Source organism: Eurypyga helias, unplaced genomic scaffold (genome assembly GCF_000690775.1).
Source record: "Eurypyga helias isolate BGI_N326 unplaced genomic scaffold, ASM69077v1 scaffold24044, whole genome shotgun sequence".
Lineage (NCBI taxonomy): Eukaryota > Metazoa > Chordata > Aves > Eurypygiformes > Eurypygidae > Eurypyga > Eurypyga helias.
Genome location: NW_010247175.1, coordinates 1 through 16,121, shown reverse-complemented (window position 1 = coordinate 16,121; position 16,121 = coordinate 1). Strand labels below are relative to the sequence as shown.

Here is a 16,121-nt window from a genome sequence, read left to right as displayed (position 1 = left end):
AGGTCCAGACCATCTTTTTTACCATTTTCACAGGGTCTTGGCCAGCTGATTCTACAGATTATCACCCAGATAACCGAGCTCCCGGGGGCATAATGCAAACACTGATGTGAAACTACGGCGGCAGCAAGATGTAGCGGTGTCACTCCACTGTTACAAATGTTTCTGAGGACTGTCAGTTCCTTTTTTAAGGAGTTTCTACGCAGAGGCTTTACAAAGTGGATTGTAGTATCTGTGTTCCCTGTTACCCTTGAAGTAACCTTTATAAGCGTTTTCCAACAGCTTCTCTGTAATTCTACCAGCAGGCAGCTCCCGGAGTCTTTACTAAGTATTTTTCACTCTTGTTGCTCTCAACCTCAGCAGCTCCTGACTGTCCTTTGTTTTCTGTGTTCTTTTTTTAACCAGGAATGTCAGAGAGAGAGCGGCAAGTCATGAAGAAGCTGAAGGAAGTGGTGGATAAACAGAGGGATGAAATCAGAGCAAAGGACCGGGAACTCGGACTGAAAAATGAGGATGTAGAGGCTGTAAGTGCCTCTTTGTCTCCTATTTCTCTTCGTTCTCACCCATACTTCCACAGCCTGGTTTCAAGTCAGTGCAGAATTTGTGAGCGATGCCAGATGATTAGTCCAGTAACTGAGTGTCCCAAGCGATGAGGCAGTCTTCAGTGCAGACACACACCCTCGGCTGCGGTCACAAGGAGTAGGCATGCTTGGATCAGGACTGTGGATCACCTCTTAGCGCAGGAAGATGGGAGGAAGGGGCCTGAGCCCAGCCCAGGGCACTTGCCTTTGCCAGCACTGAGCGGAAGGTCGCTGAGAGGACGGGTGGCCCTGGGGACCAGAGCACAGGAGATCCGGGCTCAGTCTTGGATGCATCACAGACTCCTCTATGGCTCTGGGAATCACATGATGTCTTGGTTCTTTCCGTGTCAGGATGAATGACCTCCTTACCCATATTTTGTTTCCCATCCTCCCACTGCCTCATCTCCTTAGGCCGTGGGACTTTCCTGCTACTGGTGGGGGCCAGCCCTAGATGATCTCTGCTCCACCCAAGTGCCTCTGGCCGGTGCTGCGGCCTTGCACATTGGTGCTGTGTATACAGTTCCCAGCAGGTCACATCCTGCCTTATGAGAGAGCCTAAGAGCTCCAAGCAAAGCACTTGTAAATGGAATCCTGAGGGTTCTGTCTTGTCCTCCTCTCTTCTGCTTTGGGTTAAGATTCGATTCAGATTCCCATAAGCCACCGTGTCCTTGAACTTTGCTTTTCTGAAACGTAATATCAAGTGATGGGTTTGCTTTTAGCAGGAGAGTTCCCTAAGCTAGGGGGAAAATGCTTCTTTACTCTAGAAACCAATTAAATTTCGGTGACTGCAACCGCAGTAGATAATTAGAGGTTTAAAAAAAACTAATCTGGGGGTGAGGAGGGGGGAGACTTTTCCAGACTAAATTCTACAGGAGCCCTCTACTTTAACGTGGTGTTTGGAACGTGGCCATTGTGGCTGAATGGATGCTGACCTGTTGTATCGATGTTTTGCAGCTTCAGCAGCAACAGAACAGGTTAATGAAAATTAACCATGACCTGCGGCACCGGATCACCGTTGTTGAGGCTCAGGGGAAGGCGCTGATCGAGCAGAAGGTGGAGTTAGAGGCGTATCTGCAAACCAAGGAGCAGGAGATGGGCAACCTGCGAGCAGAGCTGGGGAAACTGAGAGAAAAACTGCAGGGGGAGGACAGCCAGGATGGGGAGGAAATACAGGTAAGAGGCACTTTAAATCACTTTTTAAACAGCCTTTTAAAAAGCTTTGGGCTTCACACCAAGTACCTCTTCTTTGGATAAACGTGACTGACACACATCAGAGGTGACGGTGGGACTCGAGGGCAGCATCTTGTGTTCGGGTGTGACAGGGAGAGCAATGTCACTTGTTGCACTGTGACAGGAAAGGCCCCGTTAGGGTGGGTGATGACCCTGTGGAACAGCCCCCCCCTTCCTAAAGGATGGAACAGGGTCTCTCACAGCAGGCAGCGTGGCTACACATTACCAGTGGGATGTCTGCTCTCCCCTTACACTCGGCTACCCATCGCATCTCCTAGGAGGTGTAACCTTCACGTCGTGCACTAGGCTGCAAAATTCACCAAATACCAGAACAAATCATTGCTTCAGAAGAGAGTGTTCTATGAAAAACATCAAGAGGCAATCCAGAATCTCTGGAGTATCAATTGTTAGGTTGTATTGGAGGCAGGTAGCGCTTTGGTAGGGCTGTATTAGTGTGTTTGGCCTCATTTTGTTTGTACACATCAGCCCCTTCCCCTGAGGAAAGCAAACTGATCCCTCAGGCAGTCTGGGTTTCCCAAAAGACGGACAGCTGACAAGGAGCTTGAGCTTTGCTGAGCGTGCGGATGTGCGAGGCCTAACGGGTCCCACGGGTGCAATGCACGAGGACGGTGGTGGCCTGCGAACGATCATAGAAAAGCAGTTGTGTCGGAAGCGGTCCCGGAGGTGATGCAGAGCTCCGCACGCTTGGTGCTTGCGGTGTTGCGGCAGGCTTGGGCTGTCAGGACTGAGCTGGTATCGCTACCAAATCCACAGGGCAGTATTTGAACGCACCTTTTAGAGGAACCAACCAACTTCGGCCTTATTTCTGCTTTTGCTTCCTGTTAGAATTCGTGAAGCGTTACAAGCACAAATGTGCGTGAAAGGCAGATGTTCCTGCTTGCATACTCAGGTACTTGCAGGAACAGGCAAAGCGACAGTCTGCAGATCGAGTTGGGGCTGAGATCGGAGCAGTAGGAATGCAGACTTGAGGGGAGCTTCCTGAGGAAAGGACGCATCTCTTGGACCTCTGCATGGCTTCTATTATTTTTCTTTGTGCGTATGATGCTACATCTGTCTTATTAAAGCAAATGTGCTGTATTTCCCTTTCCTGATGCTGCTCTTAGCAGAGTTCAAGATAACAGCTCTAATGATGTGAAAGAACTCAGAGGAGCACTGTCACATAGAGCTGTTTGACTGGAGGCATTGGTAAGAGCTCCAGAACCAAGCAGCATGATGGACTGCAGCAGAGCGGAACACCCAGTTCGCTTGGAGACAGGAATATACATGAAGAAGCAGAGGCAAAGGCCGATGGGGTACCCTAGTCCCCTAGGAATGTGACAGCCGGTGTTAACGTGTCACTGCTGAATCGCGCCAGCACTGCATTAATAATGAAAGGGATTATTCCACTGCTGTTAATTCAGCCAGGACACCCAGCGTTGTGAAGGGGGCTGCGGAGCCGAGGCCTGGAGCCAGCAGGAGTGAAAGTGTCTTCAGTCTCTGGAGAGAAAGGATGCATTCTTCACCTCTCTCTAACTCATCAGTTCCATGGCAATGGTGCTGCTTCTAATTAGACCCGTTCCCCGCCCTGTTTGCCAGGATGATGGTTAGACAGGAATTGCAGTGGCAGGCGGAGAGCGAGAATAGCTGCGTGCTCTGGAGCGGACATGGCTTGTTGGCTTCAGTGAAGTCCGTTTGCGTTGGCTACAGGCTGCTCAGTCTTTGCTGATTTGAGCAAAATCTAGAAAAAGTAGCTTATTTGGGCAAAGGTATGGGGTAAATATACGACCAACAGAAGAGGCATCAGCTCAGACCCTCATCTAGAGGGGTGAAGAAAAGCATTCTGGCAATTTCCCCTGAACCTCTTGCTGGGTTGCATCCCTCTTTATTTACTGTGGTCTGTGTAAAGAGGTGGGCTTGGAGGAAGGGGGTGAATCAGACCAACGGACAAGCCAGCACTGCTCTGCCGCTTTGTCCTTGCAGGAGAAGCACTGCAATCCCTGCTGGAGAAACCGATACTGCACCAACCTCAGCCCAGCCAAGTTTAACCTGAAATCCTACACCAACAGATAGCAAAACTGTTTCACAAACACACAATCTTAAATTCCTCCTACATTTTTTCCTCTTAAAATTGCTGGGTTTCTCTTAGAAGAGGATTTAGTAGTGCTGAAAGAAAGAGGCTGGGAACTAGGCTGATAAATACTTCAGGCCCCTCAGGTATGCGCCCGCACGGTGGATTTAAAGCCCACGTTTCACTTCCTAGGCAGAACCGAACAATGACGACTGCCTCTCAGAGTCAGAAAGGATGGCAATGGACTTCAAAGATCCGAATCGTCCAAGATTCACGTTACAGGAGCTCCGGGATGTCCTTCATGAGAGGAATGAATTGAAATCTAAGGTGTTTTTGCTTCAAGAGGAGCTTTTGTATTACAAAAGGTAGGTTAGATCCCCTCTGGTGCTGCATGCCGTGCACAGGGGAGCCGTGGGGCAGGTCTGGAGACACTACTTGTGCCCCTGAGTACTGTCCAACAGGATGGTGTTTCTGCAGCGGCTCACAGCAGAGATGGCAAGCCTGCAGCTTTGGGTTGCATCTGGTTCCTCAAAATTGGGAAAAAGCTATGTCCTAACTCCCAGATTCCCTCAAATCTTAGAATTTAATACTTTTGAACTTCAAAAATAAGGATAAGAGGGGGCCTAAAATGCAAACTCTAGAACTTCTGTTCGGTGCGTTCCTCCCCTCCTTGTCACAGTAGGAAGAAAATACCGAAAGGAGCCTGGTTCCAGGTGCTGTTCCTTAGCTGACAAGAAAATCCTCCCATTGATTTCAGTGAGCTCTGAACAGCTCTTTTTGCATTTCTCCATCAGCAGTGCTACCTCAGACTGATTTTTAGAACTTAAAGTGCTTCCGTGGCTCGGGAGGAGAACATTAATTATCTTTTCTTTCTTTCAAGTGAGGAAACAGAAGAAGAAACGAGATCCCCTCAACCTACACCCATAATTCAGCCAAAACCCTCAACTCAGCCTGAATCTGGAATCAAACGACTGTAAGTAGTGTATTTTCTAAGGGCACTGGGTATAGTCTGCAAACACTAAATGTTTCTGTGGGTAGGACAATTGTAAAGAATTTAAAAATGAAGATAACCTCCTCCCTAATGTATGTTGGAGAGAGCTTGCAGGAGCACTTGGCAGGTACCATGAAACAGCAGTTGGCTTTGGCCAGCACTTTTGCCTAGATCTGGGACAACTTTCAGCCTCGGATTGTTTCCTGTGGTACCTTTTGCTCCCTCGTGTAGCCGCAGCAGGGAGCCCAGCAGTGCTGGTGGGCCAGAGTGGGGTGCCCAAGGAGCCCGCTCCAGTTGTAATGTTTCCATAAGTGCCCTCAGCAGGCTCACCCAGAGAGCGTGTGTTGCAGTGTTTTATTACAGCCCCGATGAGCTGGCGAGTTCTTAAACACAGGCACCTCATCCTCCTCGGGAATTTTCTTGTCTTGGCCACACAGTCATACTCCGCAGGGAGGTGCTGCTAATTGTGGTCTTATCCAGAGCCTGTCCTGTCTGCCCAAAACGGAAGTCAGTGCAGGATCTCAGTGTGCTAGGATTGTAGGAACAGTGTTCCTGTTCGGCTGCAAGTCCCAGTTCCTTAACACACGCATCCCAAGGTGGTGCAGCGTCAGAAGGCACTGGCCCCAGGTCCCGCTTGGAAGACGTGCGGAGTGTAGCTGACCAGTAAAACCCTCGGCAGGCCTGTCGCTGCTGGGCATGGTGAGCAGGTTTCCCCATGACCTCGCCGTGCCTGTTTCCCTGCTGACCTGAGCTTCAGACTGGGCCTGTGCTGTGTGCCCAGCACAGAAACCTTCTGTTTGCTGAACACATTTGCTGCTGGAGAGAACGGTAGCTTTCTTGGCTTTAAGAACCCCACCTTCTGGTGAAGCACTTCGTGTTGCTGTCCGACACCTAAGCTTTCCGTCAGAGGAGTGCATTTCCTAGGATATCACTTAATTATAAAATCATGGGTTTAGCCAGTCCATTTGTCTGTTGAAACTCCCTCCTTTTACTTATTCCAAATGAAGTCCTGTAACTTTATAGCAAGTCTTTGAATTTTTATGATACTGGAAGCTTGACTTTTTTAACTGCATAAATGATTTTGGAAGAGTCATTTGTTTCCACGTGAAAAGCTCTCCCATCCTGTCCCCACATCCATAGCCTTCGGTCCTTGTTTAATGACAGCAGCAGCCCTGGGAGCGCAAGTTCCCTGGGAAGATCTGGACTAATCCAAAACACCAGAAAGTCAGGAGGGCACTTTTGATTATTTTCAGTAGACTCCAGGCTCTGGCTGTGCTTCCCTGTTTGCGGAGAGAACCCTTCCTCTCACACGACGCGAAAATACACTTAGAACTTGGACTGAGTTTTCATTCAGCAGTTGGGATGATGAAGATATTCCTCTGTCTCACAAGATCTCCCCTGCAAAGCTTCTCTTTGATACTTATTTCAGTACTTTTTAAAGCCTATCCCGGTGAGGGGGTTTCAGCTTACACAGTTGGTGTTGACTGCAGTTTCCACGCTCTATTTCTGAAGCAAAGGCAGTGTAAAACAGCCCAGACATGGTAAGACAGAGCACGTGCTGACAGGGCTTTGACTTTGCCTTCAGCATACGTGTGTGAGCAGCTCAGGGAGCCGTGGCTTGTTTTCAACCAGTTATCTTGGCGCCTGTGTCCTCTCAGTTAACTGCTAGGGAAAACCTCTTGAGCGTCAGGCCGTTCAATCCATGCATGTTTTCCAACACTTGCCTAATCTTTGTGTTTCTCAGGTTCTGTGTTGAATTCATGTAACCCAACCCACACACAGGGAAACATCAGATCACGTTGGTTTGGCCCCTTTCACAAACGGCAAGAGTCCTCTTCTGCCAGACAGCGGAAGCGTGTGTTGAACCTGCCGTTAAGATGAAATTCCTTTCTTTAGCTGTCACGCTCTGTCCCCGGTTTCCTTCTGCTCTCTCTTCAGTTAGCCATCACATTAAATAAGGGAAGATAAAAATGTCTACTGAAGTAACCTGGGGGATGGTAACAGTTTTCAGGTTTGTCTTATCCTTGCAGCCTGTCTGGGTAGGATTTGTCTAGTGTGGGTTTTTCTCTTTTCCCCCTTCTCTGTGTGTGTTGTCACTAGCGTACTTTAAAAAGACGGGAGATTTCACTGCTGGGAAAACAACCCAAGTGCAGCATCTGTTGGCCCTGTTGCACGGTCCCTGCTGCGAGCTGTCCCCGGAGCTGCCGTCTCTCCTGGGCAGGGTGCCACCTCGCTATAGGGCTGCCTGGGTCACACACCGGCATATAACCTCTCCGCACCTAGTGCAGGGTGCCTTTACAAGCAGAAGTAGGGTTGCTTCTCCCCCTGATCGAACAACAACCTGAAGTCCGGGAAGAGGAGACTCTCGCTATCCCCTCCAGAGAAGTTTTACGCTTGCCGGTGTCACGTGCCCTTTTTCCCTCGGCCACGCAGTGTCTCCAGGAATGAGATGCGTACATAGCCTGTGCTGTCGGAGATGTGCTCAGGTGATTGTGTGCTGCATCCCCACAAAGAAGGGAAAACACAGGTTACAGAAATCAACCGTTTTTCACTCCCAGGGTTTGCACGCTGGGGGCAAACTCTGAGCTCTAGTCTCAGACTGGCTGATTTCTACATTTGTCTCTTCCCCATCACGTGTTAGTTTGATGAAATAATGTAACCAGGAGGCTTTTCTGAGGAGGGAGAGTACAAGGATTAAAAATGCTGCCTCTGTTTGGAGCAGAAAACGCCCTTTTGTTTTCCCTGTACGCATACGTGCTTGTTTGCCACTGACGTAATGCCTGAAACAGCCCTAAGTCTTCTTCCTGTTCTCTGCAGTCTGCAAAGGCTGATGGGTCTGTCTCATTTCTGCAGCTCAGGACCGTGCCCCAGCACGTAAAAATCTAAGTCCTGGCTGCAGCTAACGATACGACAGCGTTGGCTGGTTGGGTTTCTTCTCAGTCTGACTAGTGGTTAGAGTGTGTTGGGGAGAGCTGCGTTTGGTCACAAGTGAAATGTCTCTCCTGATTCCAACTTAATCTTTAATTGACATCAGTCCACAGTTCAGAAAAATATTTGGCGCAAAGGAGAGCCTCTGAGGAGAAGCCTTAGAAAAGCAGAGGGTGTTGCAGGTACGGACGAAGGGGTGCTGGCAGGTTTGCGTGGGGCTGGCGGGGCGGGGAGCCTGGCCGGCGCTCCCGCAGCCTCTGCGTTGCATGACCGGTACAACGCGTGGCGAAAGCGCTGGCCTCTGACAAAGAAACAGTCTCGCCGCTGGCCAGCCGGAGAGTGTTTCTGCTGGAGCAGCTGCAGGGGTTTTTTTTTGCTGGAGCAGCTGCAGGGTTTCAGATGGGTGGTCAGCTGCCTGCAGCGGGCATTTTCTGCATGCGAAGCACGGCAGGTTCTTTTGGAAGGGACACGCGGGCCCTTTAACCAAGCAGCCGGCGCAGGAGCTTATTTCCAGAGTTCACCTGCGATACTGGTTTGTAACTGGAAACTATCAGCTGTAACGTTTGTAAAATCTTTTAACTGTAACACTGGTCCCGCCTAACCCTGTTGTCCGTGCAAATACCCAGCAGTCACAGCAGAGGCCTGTTTTGTCTGTAACATACACCTCCATCCTTCATTTCATGACGTCTGTGCCTGTTTGTCTCTTGGGAAGAACAGTGTGCGCTCTGCTCTGCATTGCTGGAGGTGGTAACACCTGAATGAAACCCCACCCCGACTGCAGGCTGCCTCACAACAGAAAAGTGGTATCTCTTAGAAATTCCAAAGCTATTTAAACTGTTAGAATGATTCTGAATAAGAGCTTTTCACTGAGGAGAGCTGTCTTGGGTGATGCAGATCCACCTCTCCCTGTAACGTGTCCTGTGTGGTAATTCAGAGTATCCCCGTGTATCATGTTTGCCTCTTTTCTTTTTAATGGAATGCTTTTTCTTTCCCTTGCTCCAGTCTTACCTTTTCTGTGTCTGTACTTTCCTGACCAGGATCTTTACAGCCATAATGCCCATGGTAGCAGCTGGATTGATTCCAGACGATCCCACATTGCAGCCAATAAGAAGACTTGTGTCCCTTGTAGGAACGGGTTTTTTTAAATGCTTGGTACCGTGGTTTCCTTTTGCATGACCCTGTGTTGACGTGCACTGCTGGCTGCATTCTCATCGGCGGCCTGTGGGATCACAGAAGAACAGAGTGCCAATCAGAATGACCAGCCAGTGCACAACCCATCGTGGTCCTCCATGCTCATCCTTGACATTTTAGCATCTTTGGCTTCAATGTCACCATGCTAAACCAATCATGACTCCTTAGAAGATCGTTGTGATGCAGTTTTAACCAGCATCTGTTAATTTTGCTTACTAAGTGTGCCTATTCACAGTTCACCCCAGTGCTTAAGAAACCCATGTCATCCTAATGACTTGTTACAAATCAGATTTACAGAATGTGATGGCTGAGATCTACATTAATTCCCAGTGTTAATTACAGGCTGTTGCTTCTATGTCTTTCTATGCACTGTATATTTTGTCTCTAATCTGTATTTTGGAATAGAGTGTACACTCTCAGTAATCAAATCCGTTACCCTATTCTTGGCTCTCCTGGAAGATGTACTAATTGTTAATGCAAAGTCTCGGGGTGTTAGAGGTGCTGCTTCAGTGATCGTCCTCTTTACAGCAGCAACGCGGTTTGTCACTTCCTCTCCACATGGATGTGCTTTTCCCAAACATCCTCCCTGCGACTTTTCTAAGCATAAGAACAGTTTCCATTGTTTCAGAAGGAATTTTAAAAGTCCAAACCTTCTGCTTTGTGTAGAGCCTACAAACATATTTTAATCTTATTTAATTTCAAGATAAAGTGAAAAATCACTGAACTTTGATACTTGAAACTCACTGCATAGATACAGCAGTCCTTTGTGTGGGCTTCAAGACACTAAGCCTGACCAGGCTGGACCAAACATGCTCAGCAGTGACTAGACACTTCTTCCATCAGCTGGAATTGGATCTGGCTCTGAAAGACATAGCATATGCGTGTGAATTTATGAGCTCCTGTGATGAAGGTGGTAGAAAAGTGTGTGCTAATTAAGTGCAAAAGACTTATTTCACTATCAAGGCTGCACATTTGAAGCAAGGAAATGCAAAAGTTCAGGTCCTGCTAACAACGTTAGTTATCTCTCATTGCACTTGTGTGGCTTTTTATATCACTTTCTAGTGAAGAAATAATTATTCTTAATATTCTTGATATTCTTAATAATTCTTATCATGCTTACCTGCATGGACAATAGGGTATTTTTCTGGAAAGCTGCCTTAAACCTGCCCTGACACTCAAACACAACCTCCCACGTGACTAGAGACGCGGAAAGCAAACTCCCTGGTTACACAGGGCGGCTTGGCCAGTTGGGATCACCGTGCTGCGGGGAGACAGAGGGAGTGTGGGTGGAAGAAGGATGCCCAGGATGCTGGGCCGCGGACGCAGGGTCGGGTTTATGCCCCGACAAGCACTCCATCACCTGCCAAAGCTGGGTTTATATTATGCGGAAGCGTTGGGCAGTTCCTGTCCCGGATCAGAGCTGCATTTTGCTTGGGACTGCGCAAGCAAACCAGTATTTTCCAGCTCAAGTGCACCATTACAACCAAACGGGTGTGCAGCCAGCTCAAACCCTTGGTAGCTGGAACGGCAACTTTTGCATTTCTCAGCAGACCTAAACACTGCACTAACGCCTCGTGCGCCGGACTTGTGACGAGCGTGCAGTCTGCCTAATCGAGTAACTCCATCCTGTACCAGTAAGGCCCCAAGGACTTTTCCAGCTGTGCTTTTGCAGCTCTGCTGTCAGCTGGCCATCTGTTGTAGTTAACGGCTGTTGGTTCGTGTACGCCATTACCTTCGAGCACCCAAGGCGTGCGACAGGGGAGGACGTGCACGCTTGTGTGTGTTGGTTCAGAGCCTTCATCCTGCAAACCCAGGTGCACACACGTGCATTTATTCGTTTACTTCTGCAGGAAGCAAGTCTGCGTATCAAAAGCTGAACTCCTGACAAAAATGTGGAGGCTTATTTTCTTATCTTGGGTGACGCCCTTAAAACCATTCTCCATTTTTATAGAGATTTAATGCCAAAGATACCACTTTACTTACGCCAAGAGCTAACCTGTGTTGTGTCGCCTCTGTCCCAGGGCTGGGGAAGGGAGAACAGACCTCTAAAATGATCCCTTGTACAGTCAAGAGCATTTAGAGCTTATTTGAAGCTTCCATGGCCAACCCGCTTGAGACTGCAATGACTCCATCTCTAACAGCATTTGGACATGCGCTCCCATCAGGCTCCACTGCCTTGATTTTTGCGGATGCAGACAGATTTCTTTGCTGTTTTGTTGTGCTGTGTAGTGTGTCGGGTGCCTGAAGTGTTTTCAAAGAGTAAACAGTTCTCTTTCTTTTCCCTCCCTTCCCGGAAGGTTTAGTTTCTTCTCTCGTGATAAGAAACGTATGCAGGCATCACAGAAAAACGTCCACTTCCAGGAGACTTTTGGAGAATGGTCAAACTCCAATAAAGATTACTCCTACACCGAACAAGGGCAGGAAGCCCTGCAGCACCTGTGACTAAAGCCTTGACCCGCGGTAGATCTCGACAGTGTAGTAACGAGAAGCTTCGGTAAGCGAATGCGGCAGCTCATCACTTCGGTTTGCCTCGCACGCTCCGTGGTTGGCGGACCTTTCCAAAGGGATCCCTCGCTGTTTGCTTGGTGCCTGTTTGCTGGAAAACAGAATCCAAGCTTTGTAGTAACAGTCGCCGATACCCTGGGACATCGAAGCTTCTAGATGACTTGTTTTGTGCTCAATAACAAGTCTGTGGTCTTGTTCATGCATTAACTACAGTAACACGAGCTTCTTTAAACCAAAAAAAAGGACCTGTGCCATTATTAGAGGTTTGTTTGCAGTGTACAACACCTGGTGACAGAGACTCTTCTACCCCGTTTGTTAACACTATCAGTTGTTTGCTTTTTATTTCTGTAAGGATCTTTTCAGGAGGGATACAGCAGCCGGCCGCCCTCCGTGGCAGGTCTTGGCACTGCTCAGCCCTGCCCAGCCCGGCTGGCATCTGCGTTTTGCAGAGTAACCGCTTGGAAACCCACCTGATGGAGACTGATAAACCGGAGTAGCCTGGAGAGGGACAGTGAGTGTGCATTCCCCTTGCTGCTGACAGTGCCTAAAGCATGAAGAAGCCGGAGTATGAGGCGAGCGTGCCTTGCGTTTTGCCACGAGTTCTGCAGTGTTAACGGAAAACAAATTGCTTGCAAGGAGGAATTCTAACACTTGAAGCTGCTGCTTCTTACCAGGGACTCCCCGTAGAGTAGCAGAGAGCTGCTGTAAAGGAAGCGGGTCTCTTTCCCACAGACAGGTTTTTCATTAATTCACACTCCACTTTTCTGACAGGGCTGCCTAACGTGAGGGTGAAAGACATCCTCAGTGACCTGACAGCGACTTGTTTAACTGACTTAGGGATGACCCCAACTCATGTCCTCTGACTAAACACTACGTGGGCACAGCGGATGAGCTCTGCTGCTGCTGGTCAAGGTTTGGGCAGCCCGCAAGGACAGGGGATTGACTTGCCCACAGAAGCCCAGCTGAGCTGCCCGGAGGTGGGATTTACACCCACGCTGCAGTCGAGCTCAGCTGTACTTACAACCCCACGACACTAAGCAAGGGTTGCGTAGGCCCCAGGGTTGGCGCACACCACACGCTCCCCAGAGGCACCGAACCAGGGGGCAGAGGGTGAGCGCAGCCACAGGCCCCTGTGCCGGAGGTGCCGAGGTCGTTCTGTGAACTTGGCTGTGTGGTGGGAGACTCCACGCCGGAGCGCAGTGCCGCTGGGGAGGCCAGCCTAGCTCGGACAAGGCCGCAGGTAGCCACTACGCTGGCTCCATGGAGAGCCTGTCCTCAGGAGTGGCACTCCAACAGGAAACGGGTCAGGCCCTCCTGACTGCAGCTGTGACGGTTTGAACACAGAGCTTCCGCGTGTTCTAGCGTTCGCTGCGCCTCCCTGGGGACACTGCAGTTTGGGGCAGAGGGGAAGAAGTTCTTCCCGGGGAGGGTGGGGAGCACTGGAACAGGTTGCCCAGAGAAGCTGTGGATGCCCCATCCCTGGAAGTGTCCAAGGCCAGGCTGGATGAGGCTTGGAGCAACCTGGTCTAGTGGAAGGTGTCCCTGCCCATGGCAGGGGGGTTGGAACTGGATGATCTTTAAGGTCCCTTCCCACCCAAACTGGTCTGTGATTCTGCGATATGTGGCCTTACGTGACAGACATCTGCACCCAAAACAGTGACAGTAGCCCCGATGCTGGCGTTAGGCCGGTAACACTTTTGCCTGGTTACGTTTTGGTAACACGGCTTGAGTTTTCTGCTGACGGAAAGCTGTACCCATAGAACAGCAGCACTTCTCCCTTGCGTGACACATTCTTAAATGGGGAGGGGAGCGTCTTAATTTAATGATGCTTAAGTTGGTAAGATCTCGATTTCGCTTCTATGTTAGAGAAAAAAACAGTACACTACAGTTGCATCGGGCAGTCCAAGTGAATCGTGGACAATTCCCATCGAGTCTCTCCCTAGCATAGCTTAGAGTTGTTCGGCACAATTACTAGATTCAGCGATCGGAAAAAATGCAAGAAGGCAGCAGCTGCACGGCCTGTATAAGCACATCAGTCCCGAAATCAGCTGAGAGCGATGAACTGGGCTAACAGAAGTACACTGGGTTTCGCCAGCACCTAAGCTGGCATCGTCTCCCGGCCTAGTGCCTGTAAAGCTCCTCCCGCTGCCGGGTCAGGTCCACAGCCCGTTCCGAGGGCGGCACCGAGCAGCACAGGCTGCCCCCCACGTCTCTCTGTAGCCCGTTACCTCTGAACGCTCGCGAGTCACTCCTGACCTGCTGCCATTTACCACTTTGCTCCTCGTTCTCCTGTTAGAAGCGCCGAGTTTGTACGCTCCCAGCACCCTGGGAAAGGATGGCGCGTAGGGAAGAGCACGTGAGGATTTGCCACGTATTGTTTCTCAATATTCAAGTAAAATCTGCTTTTTACAAGGGGCCAGGATGTTGTCAGGTGAGGGGCCTAACAATCCTCTGCAAAGAGCAGATCACTGAAGGGGGTGTTGGTTGGTTGGTTGGTTTGTTGTTGGGCAGTAAAGCATTTTAACAGTTTAATAAACATTTCTGAAAAACAAGTATTTCTGCAAGACTTGGGTCCTTTTTTTGCGGAAAGCCGATACCGTCTCTTCCTGGGGATGCAGCATACGGGTCTGTCCTCTCTTCCTCTCTCCCCTGGAGAAGTCCCATGCGATTCTTCATGGAAATTAAGCCTCAGCCTGGGCAGGGCTCAGGAGAGGGCCATCCCAAGGCTGACAAATACAGAATTTAAAATACATTTGCCAGTATTTAGGAATGGCGTAATGACAACACGGCAGAGCCTCAGTGCCTGATGCGCCTGTACGTACACATCCAGGCTCTGAAACAGGAGATGCTTTGCCCCGTTTTGCCCAGTTCAGCGAGAACCGGAGGAGGAGAGGACAGACCAGACGCGGCTGCAACCACGACACCATCCTTCAGGGACCATTAGGACATTTCTGACCTGCTTACTGCTCTGTAGTGGACATTCCTCTAATATCTGGGAATGAGAGCCTCCTGTGACATAAAGAATAGATTTACTACATGCTTTTCTAGAACTAGTTAAGGTCACAGTATTATTAAAGAGCTCACCCGTCCCAGCGTCTTCAAGAAACTAAAGTTGCTTCCCACCAGCTTCTGGTTTAGGCCATGTTTTTCAGAAGCTTGGATTGCTGCTGTCTCACTACTGTTTTCTTCAATGAGTAACTGTTTCATAACGGGCATCTGTCTCACTACATGTGTGGACAACTGGCACATGAATCCGGAGCTCTCACGAACCCCACGGCAGGCAGCCGGACGGGAACTAACGAGGCATGTACTTGGTTTTGCGGGGATACCCGTACATGCACCACTTCAAAAGCATTCACAGGAAAGTTTATTTTCTCTGAAGAACAATTCAACACGTATCTTAACTGCATTAGCAACCGAACTACAGAGACCTTGCAGCAGGCGAAAGTCACAAGCACAAGACAGCAAGAGCAGAGCGCCTTGTTCCGGGAATGTTGCTCACAGCCCCACATGGAAGGCAACATCTACAACGGAAACGTGGCTGTAAGAGCAGACACTGTACCCCAACAAGAAGGCACTGTAGCCTATCGGTGCTTATCATCATCCCTCTGTTTCTTGGTATCTCTTTCCCGGCTCCGGTCTCTATCCCTGTCCTTCCTGTCTCTGTCCTTCCTCTCCCTCCCTCTGCCCCTCTCCTCTTTGGAGTCCCTCTCACTTTCACCCCAAGCCCAAGACCGCTCCCTTTCTGGCCAGCGCTTGTCTCTGCTCCTTTCGTGATCTCGGTCCCTTGTTCTCCAGTCCCTTGTTCCCTCACGAGACCAGTTTCTTTTCTCTGCTGATCCTTCTCCATAGTAATCATTTTTCATGTTTGGTAAATTAATGGGCTTTCGGAAAGGTCTGTCCCGTCCTCCGAACCGCAGCTGCCCAGATTCTTTCTTGCCTCCAAAACCACCCCCAAGCCTCCGAGGAATCCATCCTTTGAGAGTTCTTTCCAGTTCAAAGTCTACAAAGATCTCATGTTGATCTATAACCAACCTGTTGGCATCTCTGTGGGCCTTCAAGAGAGCACGCTCCTCTTTGTACTCAATAAACGCGTAACCCTTGGAAAATCCTGTGACCAGGTCTCGAACCAGACGTATCTTTCTGATGTCTCCATACCGGGAGAAGACCTCCTTTAACTTCTCTTCTGTCGTCTGAAGATTGAGCCTTGCTACGAAGAGGGTGAGGTGAGGATCTCCTGTAACTCCCTTGTTGGGCTCATAGCGAGCCAGCATAGCCCTCCATATGGCACGGTCGTGGGGCTCTTCATCCGTGCCATCAATGCTCCCGGCCTTGAGGGGGTCGTACTCCTTTGCTATGGGGGCCCAGTCATTCATTGTCTGGTGGGACAACCGCATGCATCGCACACGCTCCCGGGTACTGCAGGCAGAGCAGGTCGTGCAAGCTCTCTCAGCGTTGCTGCGCTGTATTTTTCACTCAGAAGTCCCTAAAAGCGTGAGAAACGTACATTAACCGGCAATATCGCCGTTGTTTGAGTTCACCTCCCGGGGCAGAGCCATGTCGGGGAGCCTGGACCCGCCTCAGTCTGAGAGGAGCCGCGCAGGCCCGGCCCGGCCCGGCCTCCCCGCCT

At 49.8% G+C, this 16,121-nt stretch overlaps 2 protein-coding genes across 2 annotated transcripts in view; one reads left to right on the top strand and one right to left on the bottom strand.

The window, feature by feature from the left end:
- RILPL1 (Rab interacting lysosomal protein-like 1) overlaps nucleotides 1-11,724 on the top strand; it is a gene marked incomplete at its 5' end in the record, with an annotated part of 16,845 nt that extends 5,121 nt beyond the window's left edge. The window contains 5 exons of the mRNA XM_010150664.1: nucleotides 403-521; nucleotides 1,533-1,751; nucleotides 4,069-4,241; nucleotides 4,757-4,849; nucleotides 11,284-11,724. Coding sequence (XP_010148966.1) covers nucleotides 403-521; nucleotides 1,533-1,751; nucleotides 4,069-4,241; nucleotides 4,757-4,849; nucleotides 11,284-11,428 — 749 coding nt within the window. The remainder of the gene's footprint in view (nucleotides 1-402; nucleotides 522-1,532; nucleotides 1,752-4,068; nucleotides 4,242-4,756; nucleotides 4,850-11,283) is intronic.
- Nucleotides 11,725-15,037: 3,313 nt separating this feature from the next.
- SNRNP35 (small nuclear ribonucleoprotein 35kDa (U11/U12)) lies at nucleotides 15,038-15,952 on the bottom strand. The gene has a single exon (XM_010150663.1). The coding sequence runs from the start codon at nucleotides 15,886-15,888 to the stop codon at nucleotides 15,076-15,078; it is 813 nt and encodes a 270-aa protein (XP_010148965.1). The 5' UTR covers nucleotides 15,889-15,952; the 3' UTR covers nucleotides 15,038-15,075.
- Nucleotides 15,953-16,121: the final 169 nt, after the last annotated feature.